Source organism: Stenella coeruleoalba (genome assembly GCF_951394435.1).
Source record: "Stenella coeruleoalba genome assembly, chromosome: 3".
NCBI classification, from domain to species: domain Eukaryota; kingdom Metazoa; phylum Chordata; class Mammalia; order Artiodactyla; family Delphinidae; genus Stenella; species Stenella coeruleoalba.
In genome coordinates this window covers 144,247,682-144,272,932 of record NC_137148.1, presented here as the reverse complement: position 1 = coordinate 144,272,932, position 25,251 = coordinate 144,247,682, and the positions used below count along the sequence as shown (strand labels likewise).

The following is a 25,251-nucleotide window of genomic DNA, read 5'->3' as shown; positions in this document are numbered from 1 at the left end:
CTGGGCTGTGGACCAAGGAGAAGACTGGCACTTAATTATTGCATTTTCTTTTGCTTTTTATTTGAGTGTGTGTTTGTGTGTGTGTGTGTTTATATTACTCAGTGACTTCTGCTCCGTAACTTTTCTCAGAGGTATCTTTAAAGTGCTTCTTTGGGGGAATTTTCTCATTTATAGGAAGTTTTAGTCCTAGTTTCTGATTGCTTCAGTTGAAACTGTCTACAAACACAATGGGAAATTGGGGCTTCATACCATCCACCTCTACCCCAAATGTTGAGAATTAAAAAGAACAAACCTGGTAAAATCCTGGAGACCAAAAGCATGCTAGACAGGGTGGGTGTCAGTGGGGAGCAGCAGCCCCAGGATGCCTCCCTCCTCCCTTGGTGGTTGAATCAGAGGGATGCAGACAGGCTGAGTGTGGTCCGAAGTAAAGGGTTTAAACTCTTTCATTCCTTAGCGGTTCTCTCAGTGACAAAGACAACTGATGAAGGCGAAATAACTGAACGTTAGGAACCGGGCCACACGGCAGGTGAGCAGCTGGCAAGCGAGCAAAGCTTCACCTATTGCTCCCCATCGCTTGCATTACCGCCTGAACCATTACCCTCCACCCCCCGTCTGTGGAAAAATTGTTGCTGAAATTGGGGACTGCTGCTATTGAGGATCCCTTGCATGTGATTTGAGTAGCTTCTCTCTTGCTTTCAAGATTTCCAATTTGTCTGTCTTTCAACAGTTTACATATTTCAAAAAGGATCTCTGAGTTTATCCCATTTGGAGTTTATTAAGCTTCTTTCTATATGTAGATTAACGTTTTTTTGTTTTTTTTTTTTAGATTAACGTTTTTCATCAAATCTGAGAAATTTTTAGCTATTATTTCTTCAAATATTTTACGCTTCTTTCTCTCCTCTCATCTGGGACTCCCATTATACATATGTTGGTACTTTTGATGGTGTCCTGTAGGTCATCTCTTAGGCTCTGTTCATTTTTTTAAAATTTCATTCTAAGCATTAATATAATTCTTTCTCAGACTGTATAATTTCAATTTGGCCTATCTATTAAGTTCTTTCATCTATCTGCTCAAATCTGCTGTTGGGCCCCTCTAGCAAATCTTTCATTTCAGTTATACTTTTCAACTCCAGAACTTCTACTTGGCTTCTTTTTAATAATTTGTCTTCTCATTGCTATTCGCTTTAGTTAGATATTTATTCTCAATTTATCCTTTATTCTGTGGACATGGGCTCTGTGCATACCAGTCGTAAATGGTAGTTATTGTCATAACTCATTAAGATCATACCTAAGGCTCCTTTGAGCTTGGAGACCCTTGGAAACAGCATGGTGCAATACCACTCATGTTTATTAAGCATTTGTTTCTTCAGAATAAATGGTAATGAAGGTTGTGTTCTTGGGGACTATAGTAGGGCTCAATAAATGGGATTCCTTATTTAATTAAAATTAGTGGAAGTATTTTTCTTTTCAGAAGCCTAGTTGTGAGAGATAAAGAACCACATGTTCTGTAGATAGCTGACAAATTTCTTTTACTTGTTTTTGTATCCACATGATTGATGATTGTGAAAAAGCAAACAATGCTAATGGCCACTTTGGTAAAAACACACAGTGTTCAAACCTAAGGAGGATTACATTCTTTGGACAGGCTTTATTCCCAGGATATCAAACCCCTTGGCCATGACAGCAGCTACTGCTTCACATAGCAGCATACGCCACATGTTCACCTTCAATACTTCTCCTGAGAACATAGAAAAAGACAGTAAATTTTCTTTTTACAAATCACTATTAAAGAATCTATGTTACTTCTGGATTTTACTGAGAAGTGAATAGCCCAACCCATAGATGTTTTGGGGCTTTAATTAGAATCACCTTTACCTTAAACTATAAGGGGAAACAATCTAAGAAATGTAAGTGTTCTGTTCAAGAAATCTGTTTTCAACTGATGATAAATAAAAGAGATACAAGGCCTGCATTGATTAGATTGTATTTTATCTTTCTTTTTAGAGTTCTTTCCTAGGCCTCATGGTCTGAATTAACTATAAACTTTAACACCATAATGGTGAGATTTTTTTCCTAATGAAGTTTTAGTTCTCAGGCATGACTCTCAGAAATGCCTACTTGCCATGTAACACATTAATTCAGTCTACTTCATTAACTCTTTAACAGGGTAGAGCAAAAAGCCTACAAAAGGTATTTTTTTCCCCCAAGGGTAGTTTTCGTTATCAAGAACCACAAAGATTCATTCTGGGACCCTCAGTCACACTGCTTTTGTTGGAAATATCCTATTCCTAGTGGCCTTCTAATTGTTTTTCTTTAGAGTCTTATGGTTCCATCCCATGTGCCTGAGGGTGGGGAAACTAGTCAGTTTGGGAATGGGAAGAATTCCGTTTATGCTTTTATTAGAGCTAGCTCAATTTTGTCTTGTGTATATGATATGGATTAATGTGTAACTGGGGGAAAAATGGGGGGGAGGTGGTTTCCATAAATAAAATAAATTGAAAACCACCTACATCCAACTCAAATAAATGCCTTGTTGGTGCCCAATCCCCAAAATGACTATTGGATGAACCACTCACCAGTTTGTCGATCTTTCTCCACACAATAGCAGCTATCATAGAATTCTGTGAAAGTAGTTGCCAGCTCATAGATATAATCACAGAGAGTGTGGAGAAATAAGTCATCTAAAATCTTCTGCAGAACCTCAGGGAACCGCAAAATGCACCGGCCTAGTTTCCATTCCTTCTCATGGTCCAAAATGATCTTGGTCTCTCGAGCAGCTTTCTGGAGCATTTCTTCATCAATACTGGCCAGACGCGCAATTGACCTGAAAAATCAGGTAACAGCCATCATTCCCCTTTGTTAAGTACATTCTTTTCCATTGAAACATGTAGTAAGAAGTGACTGATATAAACTAGAAATGATCATCATTTGATTCAAAATAAAACAATGTTGTACCCACAATTACCTGATTCTAGTGAAGGCATACAACAAGTAAGCCGCTGTATTTCCTCTGTCATCCAGCATTTTGTCAAAGGAGAAGATATAGTCATTCAACCGGTTATGGGAAAGATCAGCATATTTGATACAGCCATAAGCAACAGATGTCTGAGCAGCCTTCAATTCCTCTGTGGTTAAGACCTTTTGGAAAAAGAAAAAAATACTTCATAATCCTGTCTCACAGACAAAAGATGGGCGTAAGGAGCATCTAATGGTGCTTTTTAATCAGTAAACTTTAATAAATATCAACACTGAGGTAGGAAAACATGGACCAATCTACAAAGAAGAGAACAATGAAAATACAATTCATCAGCTCTGCATAACGAAGAATGTTTCCATGAGAAACTTGATTTGTAAATTATGAAGTGTCCGCTTGAATACGTTACTCAGTAAGTGAGAAACGGAAAGCACCAATTATTAGTTTATATCCGCTTCATTCCATCAAAGATTCTGAGGTAGCTTACAGGAAACAAGTACAGTAAAATAAAAACAAAAATTAGGGTCAGGTAATTAACTGAAATTAAAATAGGTGTCAAGAACTGGAGATCTAATATTGTTTTGCTAAATTTGGTCATACATTCTGAAGCATTATTAGGTCACAAGTAAGTAAGTAAGGATTTCTGTTCTGGACATGATGCAGTAGCTTGAAGTAGACTAACCCTTCCAGCAAAATCAACTACTTAAAAGCTGAATAAGTTATATGAAACAATCGTTTGAAGTCACCAGAGAGCATCAACACAAGGACACCATTAAGACAACCAGCTGGCATGCTATCTGTCGGCCAGAAAACCTAACTAGGATGAATGATATTATCTAGAACCGTTATAATTTTTCATCCACAATGTCAGATGAAATGACTAAAAACCAAGAGGTGAGGTAGGGGGAGGGAGAAACAAGACAACAGAAACAACAAAAACAAGTCAACAGCAACTTTAAAGTCTGGAATTGTTTAAAGAATACTTATTAGCTACAAAGAAGAAAAATAGTAACTTTACAGTGGAGAAACTGATAGTATCACCTTAACAAAGTGATCAAAATTAATATTAACAATCATGAGAAATATCAACATCATGTGCCTCCTGAAATAAAAAAGTGAGAAGAACTCCTATCTTCCCAAGACTGCATAACTGGAATTTAATCATGAGGAAATACCAGATAAATCCAGCTGAGGGACATTCCACAAAAAACCTGACCCTTCGTAAGTGTCAAGATCATGAAAGTCAAAGAAAGAGCAAGGAACTGCCCAGATTAAAAAAGAATAAGGAGACATGAAAACTAAATGCAACATGTGATCTTGGACTAGAAAAAGGACGTCTGTAAGACAAATGGTAAAACTTGACTAAGGTCCGCAGATTAGTGAATTGTATTGCAGCAATGTTAATTTCCTGATTTTGATAATCATACTACGGCTGTAAGATGTTAATGTTTGGGGAAGCTAATATGGGAATTCTTTGGGGAAGCTAATATGGGAAATCATACTACGGCTGTAAGATGTTAATGTTTGGGGAAGCTAATATGGGAATTCTAACTATTTTACAATTTTTGTTATGTCTGAAATTATTTCAAAATGAAAAGCTAAAAAAAAATTTCAAAATGAAAAGCTAAAAAGAAAACTATGATTAAGGTATTCAAATAATGAGACAAGACTGTATGAAAAGCAAAATTTCAACAGACACTTGGAATACAGAACAGCAAAATATCTGAAGTAGATAAATATTCAAAATAAAGCACGGAGAGAAGAAAAGTGGAAAAAAAAGTGAAAGACACTTTGGGAGACCGTCAAAAGTTCTAATATAATATATGTACTTAGAATTCCAGAATAGAATGGGGCAAAGATGCAATATTTGAAGAAATATGGCTGAGAATTTTCCTAAACTGATGAGGAACCCAACCCACAGGAAGCTCAGCAACTCCCAAGCAAGGTAAGTACAAAGGAAAGAAGGAAACTCCCTAACTCCCTCTCCAAACCAAACCTAGGCAATAAAAAAAACTGCAGGGAGGAATAAAGTTCACAGGAAAGGGTAAATATGTGGATAAATATAAATGAATAGATGGTCTAAAACAAACACTGTACAAAAGACTTGAACAGACCCTTCACAAAAGACACCCAGATGGCCAATAAGCAACAGTCAACATAAATTACTCATCAGAGAAATGCAAATTTTAACCATAGTGAGATGCTAATACACATTCACCAGAAAAGCTAAAATAAAAGACTCACAAAAAGTTATAGTGGAAGATATGGGGCAACTGGAACAATCACATACTAGTGGTGAGAGTGTACAATGGTTACAACTCTGTCCTTGGCACAATTTTTAATAAAGTTAAGCATAAGCCCACCCTACAACCCATCAATGCCATTCCTAGATATACATCCAAGAGAAAAAGTGCATGTACCCATAGAGTGGCTTGAACAGCAATGCTGAAATTAATTTATTTGTAATAGTCAACAAACAGAAACAACCCTAATGTCCATCAACAGAAGAAACATAATACTATTAGCTAGGGACTTCCCTGGTGGCACAGTGGTTAAGAATCCACCCACAAATGCAGGGGACACGGGTTCAAGCCCTGGTCTGGGAAGATCCCACATGCCGCGGAGCAACTAAACTCGTGCACCACAACCACTGAGCCTGTGCTCTAGGGCCTGTGAGCCACAACTACTGAGCCCGTGTGCCACAACTACTGAAGCCTGTGCGCCTAGAGCCCATGCTCCACAACAAGAGAAGCCACTGCACACCTCAACAAAGAGTAGCTCACGCTCGCCACAACTAGAGAAAGCCCGAGAGCAGCAATGAAGACCCAATGCAGTCATAAATACATACATACTATTATCTAGCAATAAAAAGAAATGAACTACTGATACACCTGGAAAACAGAACACACGTTATGATTTCATTAAAGTCCTCAAACAAAAGTGATCTATGGTGACAAGAAACTTTTTGGGGTGATGGAAATATAACTTGATTGGTTGGTGTTATCATGTCTATACATATGTGTGTGTAAAAATTCGTCAAGCTTTACATTTTACTGTATGCAAATCAAAAGATACTAGCTGAAATGGCCAAATAAATAAAAGAGTCAAAGCAGTTTTTGTTATCATGCAGACTAAACAAATTGATTAGGTGACTAAATTTTCCATTTTTCATCTGATTGTGCCACTTGTGCCTAGGCCAGAACTAAAAGGCAAAACCATTCTGGAGATACCAACTGGGTATACCTGACAACCACCTACTGGAAATAGAGAAAAAAAGTATTTTACATTTCATTTTGCTAACAGTGGAAAGGGAACAGATGGGAAGAATGTAGCCTTACAGCCTGCCTTCATGCTCTCTGGATTATCAGTGATCTACCCAAACCAAACAAGACAGTGTGTCCTCAAAGAACCTTTTTTTTGTTTGGCTCTTTGATGTCTACATTTCTTCCTATTCTGTGTCTCTTTCTGTCATTTTACTCTTCTGTTTATAGTAATTATGTTCATTCCAAAATACCACTTGACTTGCAGGAGAGTAAAAGACCTAAGACTCTTTGAATCTCAATCCTTGACCTCTGTTATTCCCATCTTAAATTTTTTTTGATGCTTTTTTTCCATTTTGATGCAGTTCCTCCAAATTCCACACAGATCCAACCTCAGTCCTTTCTAAGGCTGCTATGAAAGCCCATCATGTTTCCTACTCTGATGGCTCGTCAGTGGCCGAGAGTGGTAGGTGTTTCCTGCTATGATCATTCGACAAATGCTCCCAGACAAAGGAGCTCAGCAGACGTACACTCTAATGTAGGCTCTTCACTCAGACCGTCTCAATCTTCAATATTCTCCCATCACTGGTTCAAAGCAGTGACAGGTGAACTGCCAATAAGAAGCAGATATTCTATGCCACATTAACAAAGGCGAAAAAGGCCATGGCCTTTTGTAATAGCCAAGAACTGTATTTTCACAATAAATACTCAACAATTCAAGAAACAAACTGTGCAATAAAATCTGAGTACTATAAGCCTGTCAAAAGTGGACTGACTCCTTATAATCCTTCCCAGTTCTCTCAATAAAGACAAAAATAAAAAACCACAACACCATGCATGCTACACAATACACACATAAGTCTTTGGATTACCTTGTCTCTTTCTTTTTCCTTCAATTTGTCCATGGAGCGTTTTAGTCCTTCTTCCAGAAGGTCTATGAGGCGCACCGTTTCACCTGATCGTGTTTTAAACTTCTTCCTAATAAAATTTAAATGTCCCAGTTAAACAGATTTTGAAGCAGACCTTCCAACTTAGAAATCTTTGAAAATTAAGGTTTGACACTGCCTTATTCAGCTGACAACCAGGGAGGATGCCAAAAGAAAGTAGATACAGTCAAGTGTCTTTCATCTATTAACCCTCAACTCCAAGCATTCTATGCTTTAGACCCCTAATAGCATTCTCTACATGTTCACCTTTAATACATTCGTTAAAACGGAAAAAAAGAAGACATCCGTTAATTTGTTCATTTTTCTGAACACAAAGTTTGGCTCAGTTGTTTTACCTTCTTAGAAAATTATTAATTAACTACACTTTTGCTTCTAGAACTGCTTGGGAAATAAGCAAATTCTTAACTGGAATCTTACTTGCATTTCTCTGAATAGTAATTCCACCTGTCCAGTGGTAACCAACCCTAGAAGCATATCGGAATCAGCCTGAGAACTTTAGAACTGGATGCCAGGGCCCCATTCATACTCACTGAAATCAGAATCTCTGTGGATGGGGCAAAAGTACTGATAAGCACTGCCCTGAGTAACTGCACTATTAAAAAGCATTTCGTGAGGGGCTTCCCTGGTGGTGCAGTGGTTGAGAGTCCGCCTGCCGATGCAGAGGACATGGGTTTGTGCCCCGGTCCGGGAGGATCCCACATACCGCAGAGCGGCTGGGCCCGTGAGCCATGGCCGCTGAGCCTGCGCGTCTGGAGCCTGTGCTCCGCAGCGGGAGAGGCCATAACAGTGAGAGGCCCGCATACCGCAAAAAAAAAAAAAAAAAAAAGTATTTCATGAAAATTGGATTTTACCTATTAAAAAGAAGTTTGCAAGACATCCAAGTATATGATGTCCGTCTTTTTCTTCCTGTTTTTTTTAAGTTAAAAAAATCCTTCAATCCCAATAATGGTACAAAGGAAGCATGTTTTTCTATCTAACACAAAGTCTGCCAAAGTAATTGTGATACTTCCTGTTAAAGTTATATGTTCAGAGCTGCCTTAAAAAGGATCATCTTGCCCTTCATTATAGAATTAAAACTCCTTTATTATTCCAAAAATACATTAAATACTTCCATAGCTTTCCTTATACCATCCCCTCCCCTCCTTGAGTGTTCCAACAACTTCCAGACCTTCTGTGTGATGAAATGATATCCATCATAAAGCCTAGCCAGAATGTAAGAAAGCCTTCCTTAATGTCTCCACTTTGCAATAACTGGTCTTTCCCATTATTCCCTACCTGCGCCTGCCTTGAATTTTTGCTTTTTGTGTTGGTCTACTCCTCTGACCAGTGGTTCTAATAAGAGGGATGCATACCTGACTACCAAAAGAGCTTTCAAAAACAGATGCCTAATACCCACTGTAGACCTAATAAGTCAGTAACTCTCCTGGTAGGGCCTGGCATGTATATTTTAACAGGCTCCACAGGGAACTGCTCTGCTTTAGATGACAGGCTTCTTCTTCAGGAAGGAGGCCATGTTTTATGTTATCTTCATGTACACACTGTGGAGCACCCAGCCAATGAGGTGCTCAATAAACAGGAAGATGATCAAATAAAATGATAAGTTATTTATTGTAAAAAGCCTTAAAACAGAAAAATTCACTAAAAAATAGATGGCAGAATCTGAGCATTTTAATGTCACTGTTTAAAATACGGTAGGCTGCTACTGGCTAACTATCACTGATATTATTTTTCTTTTTTATGGTGTAGGACACCATAATTACATGATACCGAATGCAGAAATATAAAACAACCACCAAAAAAAGAAGTAAAAAATTCCTTAGCCATTACATGATAAATTAAATGCCAATATATAAATATTGGTGATAAATATCAGACATAAAAGGTAAATGTGTTAATTTTCTCCTAACTGTAGGAATAATCATCTAAATGTTAGTCAAAAAAAACAATAGGGGCTTCCCTCGTGGCGCAGTGGTTGAGAGTCTGCCTGCCGATGCAGGGGATGCGGGTTCGTGCCCCGGTCCGGGAAGATCCCACATGCCACGGAGCGGCCATGGCTCACGGTAAGGACCCAGTGTCTTCTAATTAACAAAAAAGCGCAGCTATACAGAAGAGTCATATGTTACAATTAAATGTCTGATCTAAGGTATTTGGTCTCCATATAATCTTGTATCTAAAATAAATACCCTGACACCCCTAGCCTGCCTTTTACATGCTTAATTAGGGATTTTGTACACTGGCTTGTTAAGCATCTTGAGCTAGCTTATGCAGTTTTTAGAAACATCACCCACTTTTACGTGATGGTAGTATTTAGGTCATGTCACCAAATCTAAAATGATATGGTGATTAGTTAAGTGATCCTAAGACAATATTAAATGTAAGATGTTAAAAATTTCTCTGAATTCTCCCTAAAAGGTTACATTCTCTGGCAGTGATAAGACATAGGTACAAAACATCTCAGCTGCGTACACCACTACAGCATACATAGACTATGGTATCAAATGAAATATAGCCTCTTTCAAAGAAATCTGGGGGTCAGGTGTGTCATTTCCACCTTCAGATTTTCCAGACTTACTTGTCTTCCCCCAGTACCACACCAAATCCAGCATGAGACACTCGAGTTACTGCAGGGTCATACCAACCAATCATTTGAGCACCACCAAATATTGTCTGGAAGTGTAAAGACTACAAAGAAATAGAAAGAGAAAGTTACTTGCTAAACTTTCTAATTAAAAAAATGACTGAAAGCTCTTCTGCTTAGGAATAAAAATTTGTAAAATTCAAATCACTCACACATCTTGTAAGGCAAGTAAAGTTGTAAAAGCTCTTCTTTATTCCTTATACATGAGAAAAGGAACACCCTTTCAGTTTACAGAGACAAGCGGGAAAGCTGAGAAGTGTACAAGTTTGGCCAAATCCAAACCCTGTTCTTTTCCTTATATTACATTACTTTTCTGAATTTTTGTAGGGAAATTTATAGGGTCTTATAGAGCCAAATGCCTCACCAACTGGACAATCTAAACATATACAAATCTTCAAACTCACTTACTTGTCCACTGTCTACCACATAGATGATCATATCTGCTTTTTCCTCAAACAGTCTTTGTTTAATAGCAGCCAGGTCAGATGTATCATAGGTATAACCTCCATCTGATTTTACTATGGTTAATGGTATGGAACATCCTGGAACAAACACAATCTTTCTGCCATCATCCACTTGCACAAATCCTAGAAGAAAAAAAAACTTTATTAATAATGTTAAAAGAATCTTAAAGGACTATAAATGCTTAGCCATTATAGGATATTTATTAGAGAGCTCAAAAAAAAAATCACAGGATTTTTTCCCTCAATGTGACCTAGTATGAGCCTTGGAAAATGGCTATTGTCAAGGTTGTCTGGGCACCCAGGGTGTGTTCAGGGCACAGGTGAGATATCCTGGCAGTTTTCTGGACTAACACTACACTCTTCATAGAGCATCCCACTGGAGCCCAAACTCTTCATAGAGCATCCCACTGGAGCCCACCTGCTCAGCAGACACAGAACACGGAAATCTGTGCTTTGTTTTCAAGCTGGAGTCATAGCCTTCCTTTGGGAGGAGGATGCAATTTTTATCGTTACCTCTTAAAATGTATTCATTCATTTACAGTTTTAAAGTTAAAACTGCAACAGAGTTCAGGAAACAAACATGGCAGGATTTAGCATTTAGAATGGTTAGTGAAAAGTAAAAATAAAATCATGTTCATACACTCATAATGAAAAAGACAAAATTCTTGGATGCAAGAAAGGACAGGAGAGTACATGACAGTAAAAACAGCAATCTTTGAGTGCATGCTACTATGTGCTAAATACTATATTAAGCCTTAAATTCAACCTTCACAATAACTCTCTGCAGTAAATATTGTTATTACTGTTTTTTTTTACACTTTAGGAAACGGATGCTTGGTAAGGTGAAGGCACTATAAAATGCTGGTTAAAAACAAACTCTGGGGCTTCCCTGGTGGCGCAGTGGTTGAGAGTCCGCCTGCCGATACAGGGGACACGGGTTCGTGCCCCAGTCTGGGAGGATCCCACATGCCGCGGAGCAGCTGGGCCCGTGAGCCATGGCCGCTGAGCCTGCGCGTCCGGAGCCTGTGCTCCGCAACGGGAGAGGCCACAACAGTGAGAGGCCCGCATACCGGAAAAAACAAAACAAAACAAAAAACAAACTCTGAAGCCAGACTGCCCAGGTTTGAATCTCAGACTTATTACTTATTAGCTATGTAACTCTGGGAAGTTACTAACTTCTCTGTGCTTTTCTCATTATTAAAATTTCATTATCGTAAGTGTACAAATAAAATATGCTAGAGAGGGTAGAGAAAAGGGAACCTTCTTACACTGCTGGTGGGAATGTAAATTGGTGCAGCCACTATGGAAAACAGTATGGAGGTTCCCCAATAACCTAAAACTAGAGTTGCCATATGATCCAGCAATCTCACTCCTGGGCATATATCTGGACAAAACTATAATTTGAAAAGGTGCACGCACCCCTATCTTCACAGCAGCACTATTTGTAATAGCCAAGACATGGAAACAACCTAAATGTCCATCAACAGATGAACGGATGGAGAAGATGTGGTACATATACACAATGGAATATTACTCACCCATAAGAAAGAATGAAATAATGCCATTTGCAGCAACATGGATGGACCTAGAGATTATCATACTAAGTGAAGTAAGTCAGACAGAGAAAGACAAATACCATATGATATCACTTACATGTGGAATCTAAAATATGACACAAATGAACCTATCTACAGGACAAAAACAGACTCACAGAGAACAGACTTGTGGTTGCCAAGGTGGGGGGAGGGAGGGAGTGGGAGTGTGGGGTTAGCAGATACAAACTATTACATATAGAATGGGTAAACAAGGTCCTACTGCACAGCACAGGGAACTATAGTCAACATCCTGTGATAAACCATAATGGAAAAGAATACGAAAAATATGTATTTACACATACATACACACACACACATATATATATAACTGAATCACTTTGCTGTACAGCAGAAATTAACACAACATTGTAAATCAACTATATCTCAATTAAAAAATTTTTTTAAAATTCATTATCTTAAAAGTATGGTCCCTAGGCTCCAGAACGTGACTAACAAATACCATTTGTCATTCAAGGAACCAAGTTTCCTTGCAGATATCAGATTGGTTGAATCCAGATCTAAGGCAAATGGTTGAAAAACATAAAAGATATTAAACCTTACAATAATGCTAAAAACAATCCAGTTGTCACATCTGGAAGATATTAAGAAATTAATTTATTATTCTGAAAATTGATAAAGAAAGAAAAATAAAGGACCAAGAATTTATACTGTTTGTCTTCTATGAATTGTACCTCAGGATAATCAAAATGATTATGTGACAAAGTTCTGCACATGAGAATTCCAGGTAACAAAGGAATGACAGAATGCCACCGTTTTCCAATCTCTAATGAAATAATGGAACAAAGTCATGACAATCAACAGCTGCTAAAACCTCTAGGGGAAAGTCTAATGGGGAAATTAAAGGATAGATCAGGCTGACAACACCTAAACCCACTAATTCATCTTAACATCATAGTAAGAGAGCCAACCAAAAATTGGCATTCTTGCAAATTAAACAAGACAAAACAAAAAAGGAAAGAAAATAAAAACACAAACCAGAATTTAATCAAACCTCTTTAGAAAATACAGATAGAGGAATTGTTACATAACATTATATGGGAATCTCTGTAAGACAAACAGCCTAGTTTCTTCAAATAAATGAGAAAAAAGGATGGGGCTAATGGAGAGAAACCCATGACCTACAGAATTTATAGCAAACAAATGTGCAGACACTGAAAAAAAATACTCATGATTAAAAAAGATTATGAATCAACTTGGGAAATTTGAACTCCTGACTCACTATTTAATATTAAGGAATTATTAACTGTCATGGAATAATAATGGTATTGTGGTTTTGGGGTGGGATGAAGGGCCTGTTGTTTCAGAGACAAACCAAAGCAGTTATACATGAAATTATATGATATAAGCAGTGTATATAGGAAGGTACTGACATAGTAAGATCGGCCTGCATTCATAATTAAGTTGGGTAACAAGTGCATGGAGTTGGGGATTACTAGAATATTCCCTCCGCTTTTGCCTATGTTTGAAAATTTGTATAATAAAGTTAAAAAAAAAAAAACAACTCACCTCTATCTTCAAACTCCTTCACAATATCATTCATCATATCTTGATAGAAGGATTCTCCCCTCTCTATTAAAGAGATGTCCAACGCCTCATAGATTTTATTAAACTCTAGGGAAAAAGTTACCAAATAAAGAAAATGTATAATTTAAACAAATAGGAAACATGCATCTTACTTTAAAAGAAATTATTTAATTGAAGCATTTGGAAGGGAATTAATTACATGAAAATGTATGAAACAGAGCATTACATACATACTGCCACTTTGAAAATCTGGAAAGAATATAGCAAGATACATATCAAAATTATTAATAGTGGGGAGGAATACAGATAATGTATTTCCTTTTTTCCTGTCTACATTTATTTTGTTCCTGCAAGGAACAAATACCTACTGTAATTTTTAAAAAATTTACTCTTAGGGGGCTTCCCTGGTGGCGCAGTGGTTGAGAGTCCGCCTGCCGATGCAGGGGACACGGGTTCGTGCCCCGGTCCGGGAAGATCCCACATGCCGCGGAGTGGCTGGGCCCGTGAGCCATGGCTGCTGAGCCTGTGCGTCCGGAGCCTGTGCTCCGCAACGGGAGAGGCCACAACAGTGAGAGGCCCACGTAACGCAAAAAAAAATAAAAAAAAAATAAAAAAAATAAAAAATTTACTCTTAGAAAATGTAAATGAGAAGAAAAAAAGAAAAGCCTTTCCTATTTGGAGTTCAACTGTTTACTGAATTTTCTTATATAGTTTTTTTCTAATTTGTATCATTTATCTGTTTCTCTAGCCACGCATTAGTGACACAAGATAACCTACAGTAGCACAACACATTTTACTGCCTAGTGTGGCAAAACAGCCCTCAGCCTTTTCCAAAGATCTACTGGCTATTCTTGTTCATTTATTCCTCAAAGTGACCTTTCAGATTATGTTAAAATTGTCTTAAAACCACAAATGAATGTGGAGAACTAGGGGATTCTGCATGACACTCTGTCCAAACATTCTATTCCATCCTTTTGTGTATTTCCCTTCATTTTAGCCCTACGCATTCTTGGATAGACTTATTCCTAACTATTTTTATAGCTTTGGATGCTACTGTGAATAGCATCTTTTTCTCTTCTACTTTCTTTCCTAACTAATTTTTCCTGACTTCTGAGGAAGTTAAATTTTGCACCTGCCTGTCTTTATAAACTTTCTTTGCAGTTTCAACTTCAGAAAATACTTAAGAAAAATAATTTGCTAGTCCTTGAAAATTTAACATGTCATTCAAGGTCAATTTTGAATACTCAAGAAACTGTATGCAATAGTATCTGTTAGATGAATGAACAAAGCCCAGAAACTCACCTTGGCGGGAGACATCACAGATAAGCTTCCAAGCTTTTATGATGTCTGGATTTTTACTCTGGAGCAAAACAACACACTGGTATGCTCTCTTCTTAAATTCCTCCTCGGTATCAAATCTCTTCTTGGATTCCTGTGTTTAAAAAAAAAAAAAAAAAAGGTAAGGTTTGTAAAGAGTGACCCCCATATTTCTAGATAAAAAATTTGTACATTTCTCAAAAAGACCTAGACAAACCCCACAAATAGACCAGAGTGAGGAAGTAAAAATTGAGAACACCAGAGCAAGTGCTCTATCTCAACAAAGAGTATTGTTACAAATGAATGTGCCAATAAAACCCTATTATTGCCTCTGAAATAATTTTTCTTAAAAATATAAAATTCTTGGGCTTCCCTGGTGGTGCAGTGGTTGAGAGTCCGCCTGCCGATGCAGGGGACACGGGTTCGTGCCCCGGTCTGGGAGGATCCCACATGCCGCGGAGCGGCTGGGCCCGTGAGCCATGGCTGCTGAGCCTGCGCGTCCGGAGCCTGTGCTCCGCAATGGGAGAGGCCACAGCACTGAGAGGCCTGCGTACCGCAAAATAAATAAATAAAAATATAAAATTCTCACCACAGTGCTACCTCTACTTTTCCAATTCACACCAATGCTACGTTCCAGGAGAGTAATAATGAATAGCTAACAGATGAGGAGGAATTTTCTGGGCTCTATTTTCCATTCTGGATGAGCAATTTTTTTTGTAATTAAAAATAAAATTGCTTTCATTGTTTTTATATCTATTTTGAAAGCAACACATGCTTACTAAAAAAAATATATATATATTGTTAATCCCATCCCAAACTCACCAGCAATAACATTTTGATGGAAATTCTAGACATTTCTTTATAATTACAGATCTATGTGTTTAAAAAAAACTGGAAATATATGGCTTTTCTTTTACCTTGGTTTTAAAATTTAGCAATGTATTAAAAAATTTTATTGCATTAATAGATTTGCCTCATTATATTCAGTGCACAGAATCCCAAGAGACTGTAAGTTATTTCACCCACCAGTAAACAATTTATTTTCAATTTTTTCATTAGAAAATACATATCAAAATACAAAAATAACTTCAAAAAACCCAATAACAACCAACCAAAAGACCCAAAAATGTTTACTTTTTAATGCAGTAATCCTATTCTTGGGATACTGTCTATCATAAGGAAACAATTTTAAAAAGGAAAAAGACCTACAGTATGAAGTTTGAGCTCCCCCCAAATGGGGGAAGAAAATCCAACAATAGGGAGTGAAATAAACTTTGGTCCACAAATCCAAAATAATGTGCTGTTATAAAGTAACATGAAAGAGTTTGATAAAATGTTTAACAGGCAGAATATAAAAATGATATTATAACCACAAATGATATAATACATGTTTGAATGTTTGTATACGGATAAGTAAAGGAGTCACACTAACTGATTTAAAATTATGGTTTATGGTAAATTGTCTTTAAAAAACTGTTTATAGATACTTAACAACGCTTTCAAAATATATAAAATGAAGATGAAAACTACAGCATCAGAAATTTTTAAATATTAAAATGTATTTTGACTAACAAACTCCTAAATTCACTTAAGAATGGGTAATGTAGTAGAATTAAATTTTTAACATACACCAATAAAAAAAGCAAGCATGATGTGTTAAGGAACAGAGTTCAGCAACTGTTATAGTAGCTTCAAATACCATTTTAAACTCTCTAAGGAAAACAAATAATTGTGATAAATGATAAACACACAAATAATAGAACAATAAATGAAATCAAACCTTATAAAAAGCCTGAAGATCCCCAATGGGAGGTGAAACTGTTAGGTAATCCGGAAATCTGTCTTGCAGGTGAGCAATGAGCATGCCAAACTGGGTTCCCCAATCTCCTACATGGTTTAATCTAATACCAAAAACAGAACATAAAATCACTTTAAAATGATAAACATGGTTAAATTAGAGGAATTATATTCCATTAGGAACCACTAACATTAAGTGCCAGTACATCACATTTAGTAATATATTTTTATGGAGGTGTTTCCTCAACTGGTCTGAGAGGCAAAGACCAGGTCTGTTATGTTTAGCATCGCATACCCAGGAATGGAGGCTGCAAACAGCAGGCCTCTAGGATTTGCTGAATGAATTTCCTATCAGTGGACTGTGATCTGTTTATTGTGTAGTTAACTGGGTCAATGGCAGCTGGGCCAATGTTGGTCATTACCACAATTTTATGAAAATTTAACTTTTCAACTAATTATCTTAGTGTAATTAGTGGTTCCCAAATGTCAATGGACAAAATTTTTCAAAATATGTCAATCCAACCACTTCTCATTCCTCACGGCTTTCATCTAATCTCAAACCACCAGACCATCTCTTAACTGGATTATTAAAACAGCCTTCTAATTCATTACTATAGTTCTCCCTTAGTTGCCTAGCTTCTTCACAGGAACCAGAGTAATCTCTAATTAGATTACATGCCCTACTAACTTAAGACTTTCCAATAACTTCTCACTGCACTTAATAAAATCCCAATTTCCTACCATGGCCTACAAGGCCCAGCACCATCTGTTTCTTGCTTACCTCTCCCACTAGACTATATACCCCTAGTATACACGAGGCAATCAAGAAATATTTGTGGAATAAATGGGGGAGCTTTTTCCTTGGTTCCGCCCCCTACCCCAAGTCTTAAAAGCTGTTAGTCCAGAGGAGGGGCCGAGGACATAATTTAAAAGCCTAATGGGTGATTATGAAGCAGAACCACACTGATGAATCACTGATTTAGTCAAAGATTCTTTCTCAAGTGACATTTTCCCTTGTCTATAGAAATCTCCAAAGAAAGCCAAGAGTACGTACCGCAGCACGTTATATCCTGCAAACTCAAAGAGGCGGCACATGCTCTCTCCTATGATCGTCGACCTGAGATGGCCTACATGCATCTCTTTAGCTATGTTGGGAGAGGAAAAGTCAACTACAACCTAGGATAAATAATAAAGATTTTTTTTAAAGGGGTATAAACATTTTATTCTGCTAACATATTCATTAATAACATTTAATAATAAACTTAAGACTTAAACAGTAGCTTGCATTGTAATTCAATTGTGTTAGGTTTTCTGATGAAACCTGTCCATTATTAACTGAAAAATAATCAAATTTGTTTAAACAAATTCTATTCTCTATTTCAGAGATAACTCATAAATATCGGTTGGCTACCTCAAATGCTTTATGGAATGAAAGGAAAAATCACATAGCAATCAAGACCCAGGGGAAAAGTTACTTCACAGCTGTGTTCATAATCTCAAAATATTAATGATTAAATCTCAGTAGAAGTAAAAGCCATTCCTAGTTATAACTAACACAATTCTAATGTATTATTATATCAATCAAAAATTGTACATATACCTTTTTGTTTTCTCCAATGGCAGGTAGTTTAACACCATTCACCAAGAGGTTGGTCAACTGTTGTGATACAAAGCCCTTTCTTAAGTGGACATTAATAAAACCTAAAGAATAGAGAAGAGAAAAAAAATCAGACAGCCTCCAAACTTGAGGATTGCTCACCCCCAAAGCCTTTCTCAATTTCACTTATGCTGGTTCCAGAGCCTTAGTCTGGTTCTGGCAAAACTTTTCAGGCTTCCAACACCACTTGGGGCCTTGGCTTGAGCACTCCTGTAAGTTCCCTGTTTCAGCATCTATTTCAAACTTTCACCACTCTCCTGAAAGCTTCTTACTTCAGGGCCCCTTCACTCTCAGTAAATGATTTATTTACCTCTTAACAGAAAATAGGTGATTCTTTCGTACAGAATACCTGCCATGGTCTATCTCCTTTTTGCTGATGAAGAACTAAGCCAGAGGGAGAAAAAGTTAACTCATCCAAGACCAGTGTGGCTAAGTCTAGTTTAAAACTACAGTTTCCTAACTCTCAATCTAAGGTGCTTTCATCATCTTGTTCAGTATACAAGTTATAACCCTATGTTTATATTTAAAATGGTTTTCTTGGGAATTCCCTGGCGGGCCAGTGGTTGAGACTCCGCACTTTCAATTCTGTGGGCCCGGGTTCAATCCCTCGGTCGGGAAACTATTGGTAAAAATCCTACAAGCTCCGTGGCACGGCTAAAAAAAGTTTTCTTATTTCTAAAGGACTCAGCAATCAATACAACTACTTAAGAAAGATAACATTATGACATACCAGGACCAGCAATTTCAACTTTTTCAATATATTCATTGTCTGGGAGGTGTTTGATAATGTTTCCAGCAATTTCCCTTGGATTAACTTTCTGCTCCTTGGTTTTGAGCATCTATAAAACATAAATGATTCATTACACAACAGGTTTCAGCAAGGTAGTAGGAAATGCACAACTGACAAAGCATCAGATGCATTTGACATAAGACCCATCAAAAGGCAGAAAAGCAGAGACCAATAACCTTGTAAAGGGATTGATTAAAGCATCAGACATCAAAGTGCCAGAAGGAATAAAAAAGTGCCAAAACCACAGGACCTCCATTTGAAAATGAGTTGCCAAAACTAGCTAGAACTTTTTAATGAAGACTTCTAAAGTCTTTAGTTATAATGCCCGTTTCCAGGATATTCACATTCCTAATTTGCAAATATTCAGAGTTGAGTAATAAACAGCACCCTTATAAACTTAACCCCAGCGTAGACACATAAAAATTATCTAGAAAAAAATCTGGTCTCTTTAGATGAAGCCTTTCTATTCAGCAATGAAAAGAAAGAAAAAGTCCCAAACCAGGGGCAATAAACTACTAACACATTAGACAATGTAGCTCTTAAAAACAGGGAACTCCTCTGCCTGAATATGAAATACACAAGCCCACCTCAAAGACACATCTCCACCAAATATTTGATGGGAATGCTGGTTCTAGACAGCTAACTTTTAATCCCTCAACAATAACACAAAGCCATCCTGGACACAAAAGGAGGGAAGTGCCAAAACAATACCAACTATTACCCTTAAACATTGAGAATATATATATATATATATATATATATATATATATATATATATAATATATATAATTTAAATATTCAAATTAGTGGTTTTTAAAAATTAAAAACATACATATTCCCTTTCTTCAAGATTTTCCAGAACCGTGGAAAATGTTTTCACTGAGGATACAATTTGATATTATTTATGCAAATGGTAATAATTATAATGCTTAAGAAAATCAAATCATCAAGAATGCTTTATAATAATATAATCACCTGAGAGATACCCATAGCACTATTACACTGATAGTCCCCAAACTTGGGCTGTTGACTTGGTGTCACTATCAGTGGAGGATTTTCCAAATCTGGATAGGCAGCCTTAATGGCACAACCAAAGACCTCTTGTAGGCAACTATTGATGTTAAGCATATTTTTAGTTGGTTTGCTCCTTTCTGCTTGAAGACTCTGTAAGAAAAGAATGAAAATGTCAATAAATTCTAAATTATCATACAAAATTTTCCCAAATATTTTGCGAAACCTTGAAATGTCTTCAGAAGAACTGAAAGGTAATATACACTGATAGTGTAATGCTCTCATACCTAGGATATGCTGAGAAACATTAATAGGACAAGTCTATCCCATAGCATCTAAGACATACATGTAAAAACGTCCTGAGTACTTTCTTTCTACAGTTATTTATTTATTTATTTATTTTGCGGTACGCGGGCCTCTCACTGTTGTAGCCTCTCCCGTTGTGGACGCGGAGGCTCAGCGGCCATGGCTCACGGGCCCAGCCGCTACGCGGCACGTGGGATCTTCCCGGACCGGGGCACGAACCCGCGCCCCCTGCATCGGCAGGCGGACTCTCAACCACTGCGCCACCAGGGAAGCCCTCTACAGTTATTTTATCAGAACAGAAATTAGCAATAGAGAGTAAGGGGCTAATTGGATTTTCTCAGCTTCCTTAAAGCACAGAGAAAATAATACAAAATAAATCCTAAATAACTTCTTATCAAATGCTGGAACTGAAAGCTCTATGAACAAAAGAAATAAAAAAATATATTCTCTCCATTAAAATGTTGACCCCTTCAAGGCATGAAATGAAACAGATAAAAAATACTGCTGGGTAATATTAATATATCAGAATAACAGGTTGTTTTGTCTTACTGCTATTCCCATGTTGGACTACTACTACCTCCTATTTCTCACTTTCTCTGAAGTGGAATATATTCACATAAGATGGTGTAGAATTAATTAATTACCTCTATTATTGCACTTTTCATACCTTCTCCAAATTATCTGTCTGTATCACCAGACTTCTGATTGCAAAGAAAGTGTCCTATTTATGGCTCTATCCCTGGCACCTAGCATTGTACCTGCCATGTAGCAGGTCAAGATGACTGGTGACTGAACACATACGCTCATAATGGAATACAAATGAAAATGCTGCTACAAAGTAATCACAACTTTACATCAGTCAAAATGCCAATGATGTGCAATATGAATGACAAGAACAATGAAAACTATTATTCGAGTAGTACTGAACTGAGTACTACTGAGTAACTTGAGTCTCAAGAACTGAGTCAAGTGCTTTATTTATTTATGTGCATTATTTTACTTCATCTACATAACAAAAATTCGGTTTGTGACTACTATCATCATTTCCTTGTGGGCTAGAGATTAAGTAACTGGCCAAAGATAACAAAGGCAAGTGGCAAAGTCAGGATTCATGGTCAGTACTGCTGGAATGGAGCATTTCAGGTTCTATGCTTCCTCATCACCCTCTCTACCATATGGAAGAAATTATATTCTTTAAACTCACTAAAATACTGATTTAAAATTTTAGTTAGTCAATAATTGACTCCCCTGTGATGCCACACTCAAAAAAGGGGAAGATATGCTTATCACAATCTAAAGGTTTCCAATAACAAATACTGGGTTGGCTAAAAAGTTCATTCGGGTTTCTAACATCTTAATGGAAAAACCCGAACAAACTTTTTGGCCGACACAATACTAAAGTTTTTAGATATGATCCTAAGACCCAAAACCAATTGTAGATAAATCTCAATCTATTTTTAAAGGCTGGGAATATCAGTATATATGTATGGATGTGTGTATGTTTTTGTGTGTATATATGTAAACACATGTATATGAATCCATTGTACTTGATTTCTGCACCATGCAATTAAGTATTTGACTATAATTAAATACTTTTCCCCAACCTGTTTCGTATGTGCAAGTCTTTTCTCCCCCAAAATGGTAAGTTCCATGAGGTTAAGAAATATTACATACGGTACAAACACCTTTGCTATAACTCACTATAAGCATTCTGAAACACCTCACATTATGCAAAAAAAAAAAAACAACAAAACCTCCTAAAACCACAGAGCTTATGAGAAAATTAGCATCAGAAGCAGATTACTCAAAATCTCTGATTTTATAATAAGAGTACCATCACATACCAATCTTAACATTGTCACTGGTGAAAAACGTACCCATAATTCTAATAAGTACTAAGTAAATATAAGACTTAATCTTGGGCGGGGGGAAGACAGCTCAGTAGGAGGGGGTATACGGAAGAGTTGAGGCTGTTGAGTTAATGAAAACAAGGGCAAAAATGTCTCTGAGACAACCATCCAACACGTGTTTCTAACTCAGAGCATGTGGCCAAAGTGAGCCAGAGGAAGAGGGTAGGGAGAATGGGCATCCCGCACTATTTATTCTTCTGTGGCTTGCTGTTCTCTGTTGGGTACTTTGTATTCAGTGCTGTTACTCAGTAGGGCAAAGTATCTATGAAAGAACCAATATGCCTTCCACATTACACTGACGGAATTCTCCTATTTACAATTAGAGCTAGTTCCCATTATGAAAATGTGTATTAGAATACATTGTACTTCCTTTTGTATCTCTTCCCTCCTAGACTCTAGCACATATTAGGCATTTAACAATACCTCTGAATTGAAATAAATATAATAGGGAAATGAGTAGAAGTAAGTGCAGAATGAATGAGGTAATCAGAAAGGTGAGATATTTTGGGGGCAATTCCATGGAAAAGGAATTTTGTGATTTTAGAAGACTCAAAGCTATTTTAAGCGGAAGAGATCACAGTAGGTAATAAAAAAGACTTCACGGGAGTGGGGCAGGCAGAGTCTAAGATGAATAAATGGGGTAAGCTTTGGAAAAAAGGTATAATGCCAGTGCAGCCTGGCTGAAAGTAGTACACACACAGGAGAACAATTATGGGAGTGAGGTCATCCTCTAGGATGTGTCATCAGCAGACCTGAAAGGCAGGCCAAGAAATTAAAACCCCAACTGAAGCAAGCTCACTATGTTGACAAAACTTATAAACACCGTTAGATCATGAAGTCATTAAATAACCAGTACAACACAAGCTTCCTGGAAAAAAATGTTCTGAAATTTTAAGTGGAAAAAAATATATATATGACGTTGTAAAATACGAAAGTAAAACTGTACAATAACCAACTTAAAGCAGAGAAGGGCTGTGGGTGTATTTAAAAATATTTCCATTTGATAGAAGCAATTATGTAAAATTAAGCTGGCCAAACACTTAGTATGATGAAACATTTCAAAGGGCCCTAGAAGGACAAGAGCAATTGCTCCATTATCTGCACCAAAAACTGAGTCCTAACTTGTCTCATGCAGGGAGAAAGGACATGGTTTCTTCACTCCTTTTTCCAAATTCCTCAGGGCATGCTTTCAGAATCTTCGATAACAAGGATTTTAAAAAAAGACACAATAATTTAAATTGTAGAATGAAACTAGAACCTAGAGTACTCACCTTTTGAAGGATATTCAGCCGATACTTTAATTTTAAATTTTCTTCCCGCAACTGTTCCAAATTTGAAGAAGCTTCTGAACAGCTGCAGTTTTTCAACCGATCAATTTCAGCAGTCAGAAACGTAATCTCTTTCTCCTAGGAAAGAAAAGCCACTTTGTTCGGTCCGTCATAACTGATGATTCCCACGACGTGATAAATTGAACCACAGGCTTACTTCCTCCTTTCCCCTCCTCTCCACCTGGGTGTGGCAGAGGTGATGGGAATGAAGGAGTTTCCTTAGGATAAGCTGTGAGTTTTCTTCCTTGAGGTTTTTGATGACATTAGGATATTATCCTTGATAAGAAAAAACGAAGCACGTGTGTTGGCGGGGAGAAACAGGAGTGTTAAGCATGCAAGGGGATAAGCTTCAGATCGCTTGTTTCTTTTTTGGCTCAAGTGCCACCCCTTCCGCCTTTTCTGAGACACAAGGATTTTCCCATTTTTTCCTCTCTTTGTTTCCAGGGTCGTAGGTCCTAGCCTAGATGTTCTCCTCCAACTAAAGACATGTCCAGTCAAAAGAAAATCAAGCTTCCAACCTAACTGCATTACTAAGGGAGACACGCCCTCACTTTAACTGTCAGATTGTCTACCTGGACATAACTACAGCCGAAAACATTGCCATAAATGAGCATACCTTATGTTCCAGGCACTGAGCTAACACTTTTCAGAAATTATCTCTATTATTCTTATCACAACCCAGCGAGAGGGTACTTACAGCCCCACACGGACAAAGACCATGCGAGGAGAGCGGTAAAGAACGTGCCAATCTACCTGACCAACTTGTACTGTTGTGAGGGATTTAGCATAAAGCAGTTCCCGTGATGAGATGACACTGCGTAACCTACATTCCCATCACCCCTCCCACTTCTCCCTACCTGGGCCTAGAGGGTAAGGGAACTGTCACTTTTTGACAAAGTATGACAGTTCTTCCCCCCACGAATACTGAGGGAAAGAGAGCAAACTCCTGCTTGATAATGAACGACTGCACGGGCTTTTCAGGATTCCTCTTGCTCAGCAGCACGGCGAGAACGGTGGCTGAGTTGCAAACAGGACCCAGGGCCCCTCTGCCTGGTCCCGCGCTTCCACCGAGAGCGCGCGCGTGCTCGGGAAAAGACGAGCACTGCTCGAGGCTGTACTCAACACGCCAGGCTCCAGCACCCCACCCCCCGGACACGCTGGCTTGGGGAAGTCAGAGAGAGGTGGACCCTCCACCTCGCTGAACGTCACCGTCACCCGGGCCTGGAAACCACGGGTTCTTCCTCTCCCACCTCTGGGAGAGCGTTTCTGGGAGGGCATTAGCTTCCGAGGCAGCGCAGGCCGGTCCCCACCTCGCTGCCGTCGCCTTATTGCTGCCCGGGCAGGAGCCGGGCCCCGGCGCCTCCCTTCCAAACCTTCCCACCGGACCCACGCGGTCCCACCTGCTGCAGCAGCCGCGCGGAGCAATGAGCAACCAAGCCGTCCATCCTCTCGTCAGCGGCTTACCCACCAAGCCGCCGGAAGCGGAAGCGGCAAGCCCCGCCGGAAGCGGAACCCCTCTCCCTCTGCCCTTCCCGGCCCCGCCCAGCCGTCTCGTGGGTGTCGCCTCTGCTGCCCCCTGGTGAAATCCAGGAGACACTGCGGGGAGAACCCGCGGGAATTTTCTGCCAGGATTGGGGGTGGGGGCTGCAGCCTTTAGATTCTGATGTTGGGACGAGGGCAAAGGATTTGAGGGGAATCGGACCACAGCTGCT

At 38.3% G+C, this 25,251-nt stretch overlaps 1 protein-coding gene across 1 annotated transcript; it reads right to left on the bottom strand.

Moving 5' to 3' along the window:
• Positions 1-1,431: 1,431 nt before the first annotated feature.
• Positions 1,432-25,037, bottom strand: RARS1 (arginyl-tRNA synthetase 1). Its single transcript, XM_079916323.1, has 15 exons — positions 24,940-25,037; positions 23,483-23,617; positions 19,960-20,148; positions 18,925-19,033; positions 18,138-18,238; positions 17,592-17,713; positions 16,521-16,641; positions 14,726-14,855; positions 13,406-13,510; positions 10,228-10,406; positions 9,754-9,863; positions 7,107-7,212; positions 2,966-3,138; positions 2,577-2,824; positions 1,432-1,738 (listed from the first exon to the last, which is right to left on the bottom strand). The coding sequence occupies exons 1-15, from the start codon at positions 24,982-24,984 to the stop codon at positions 1,629-1,631; spliced, it is 1,983 nt and encodes a 660-aa protein (XP_079772449.1). The 5' UTR covers positions 24,985-25,037; the 3' UTR covers positions 1,432-1,628.
• Between the last annotated feature and the right edge of the window lie 214 nt (positions 25,038-25,251).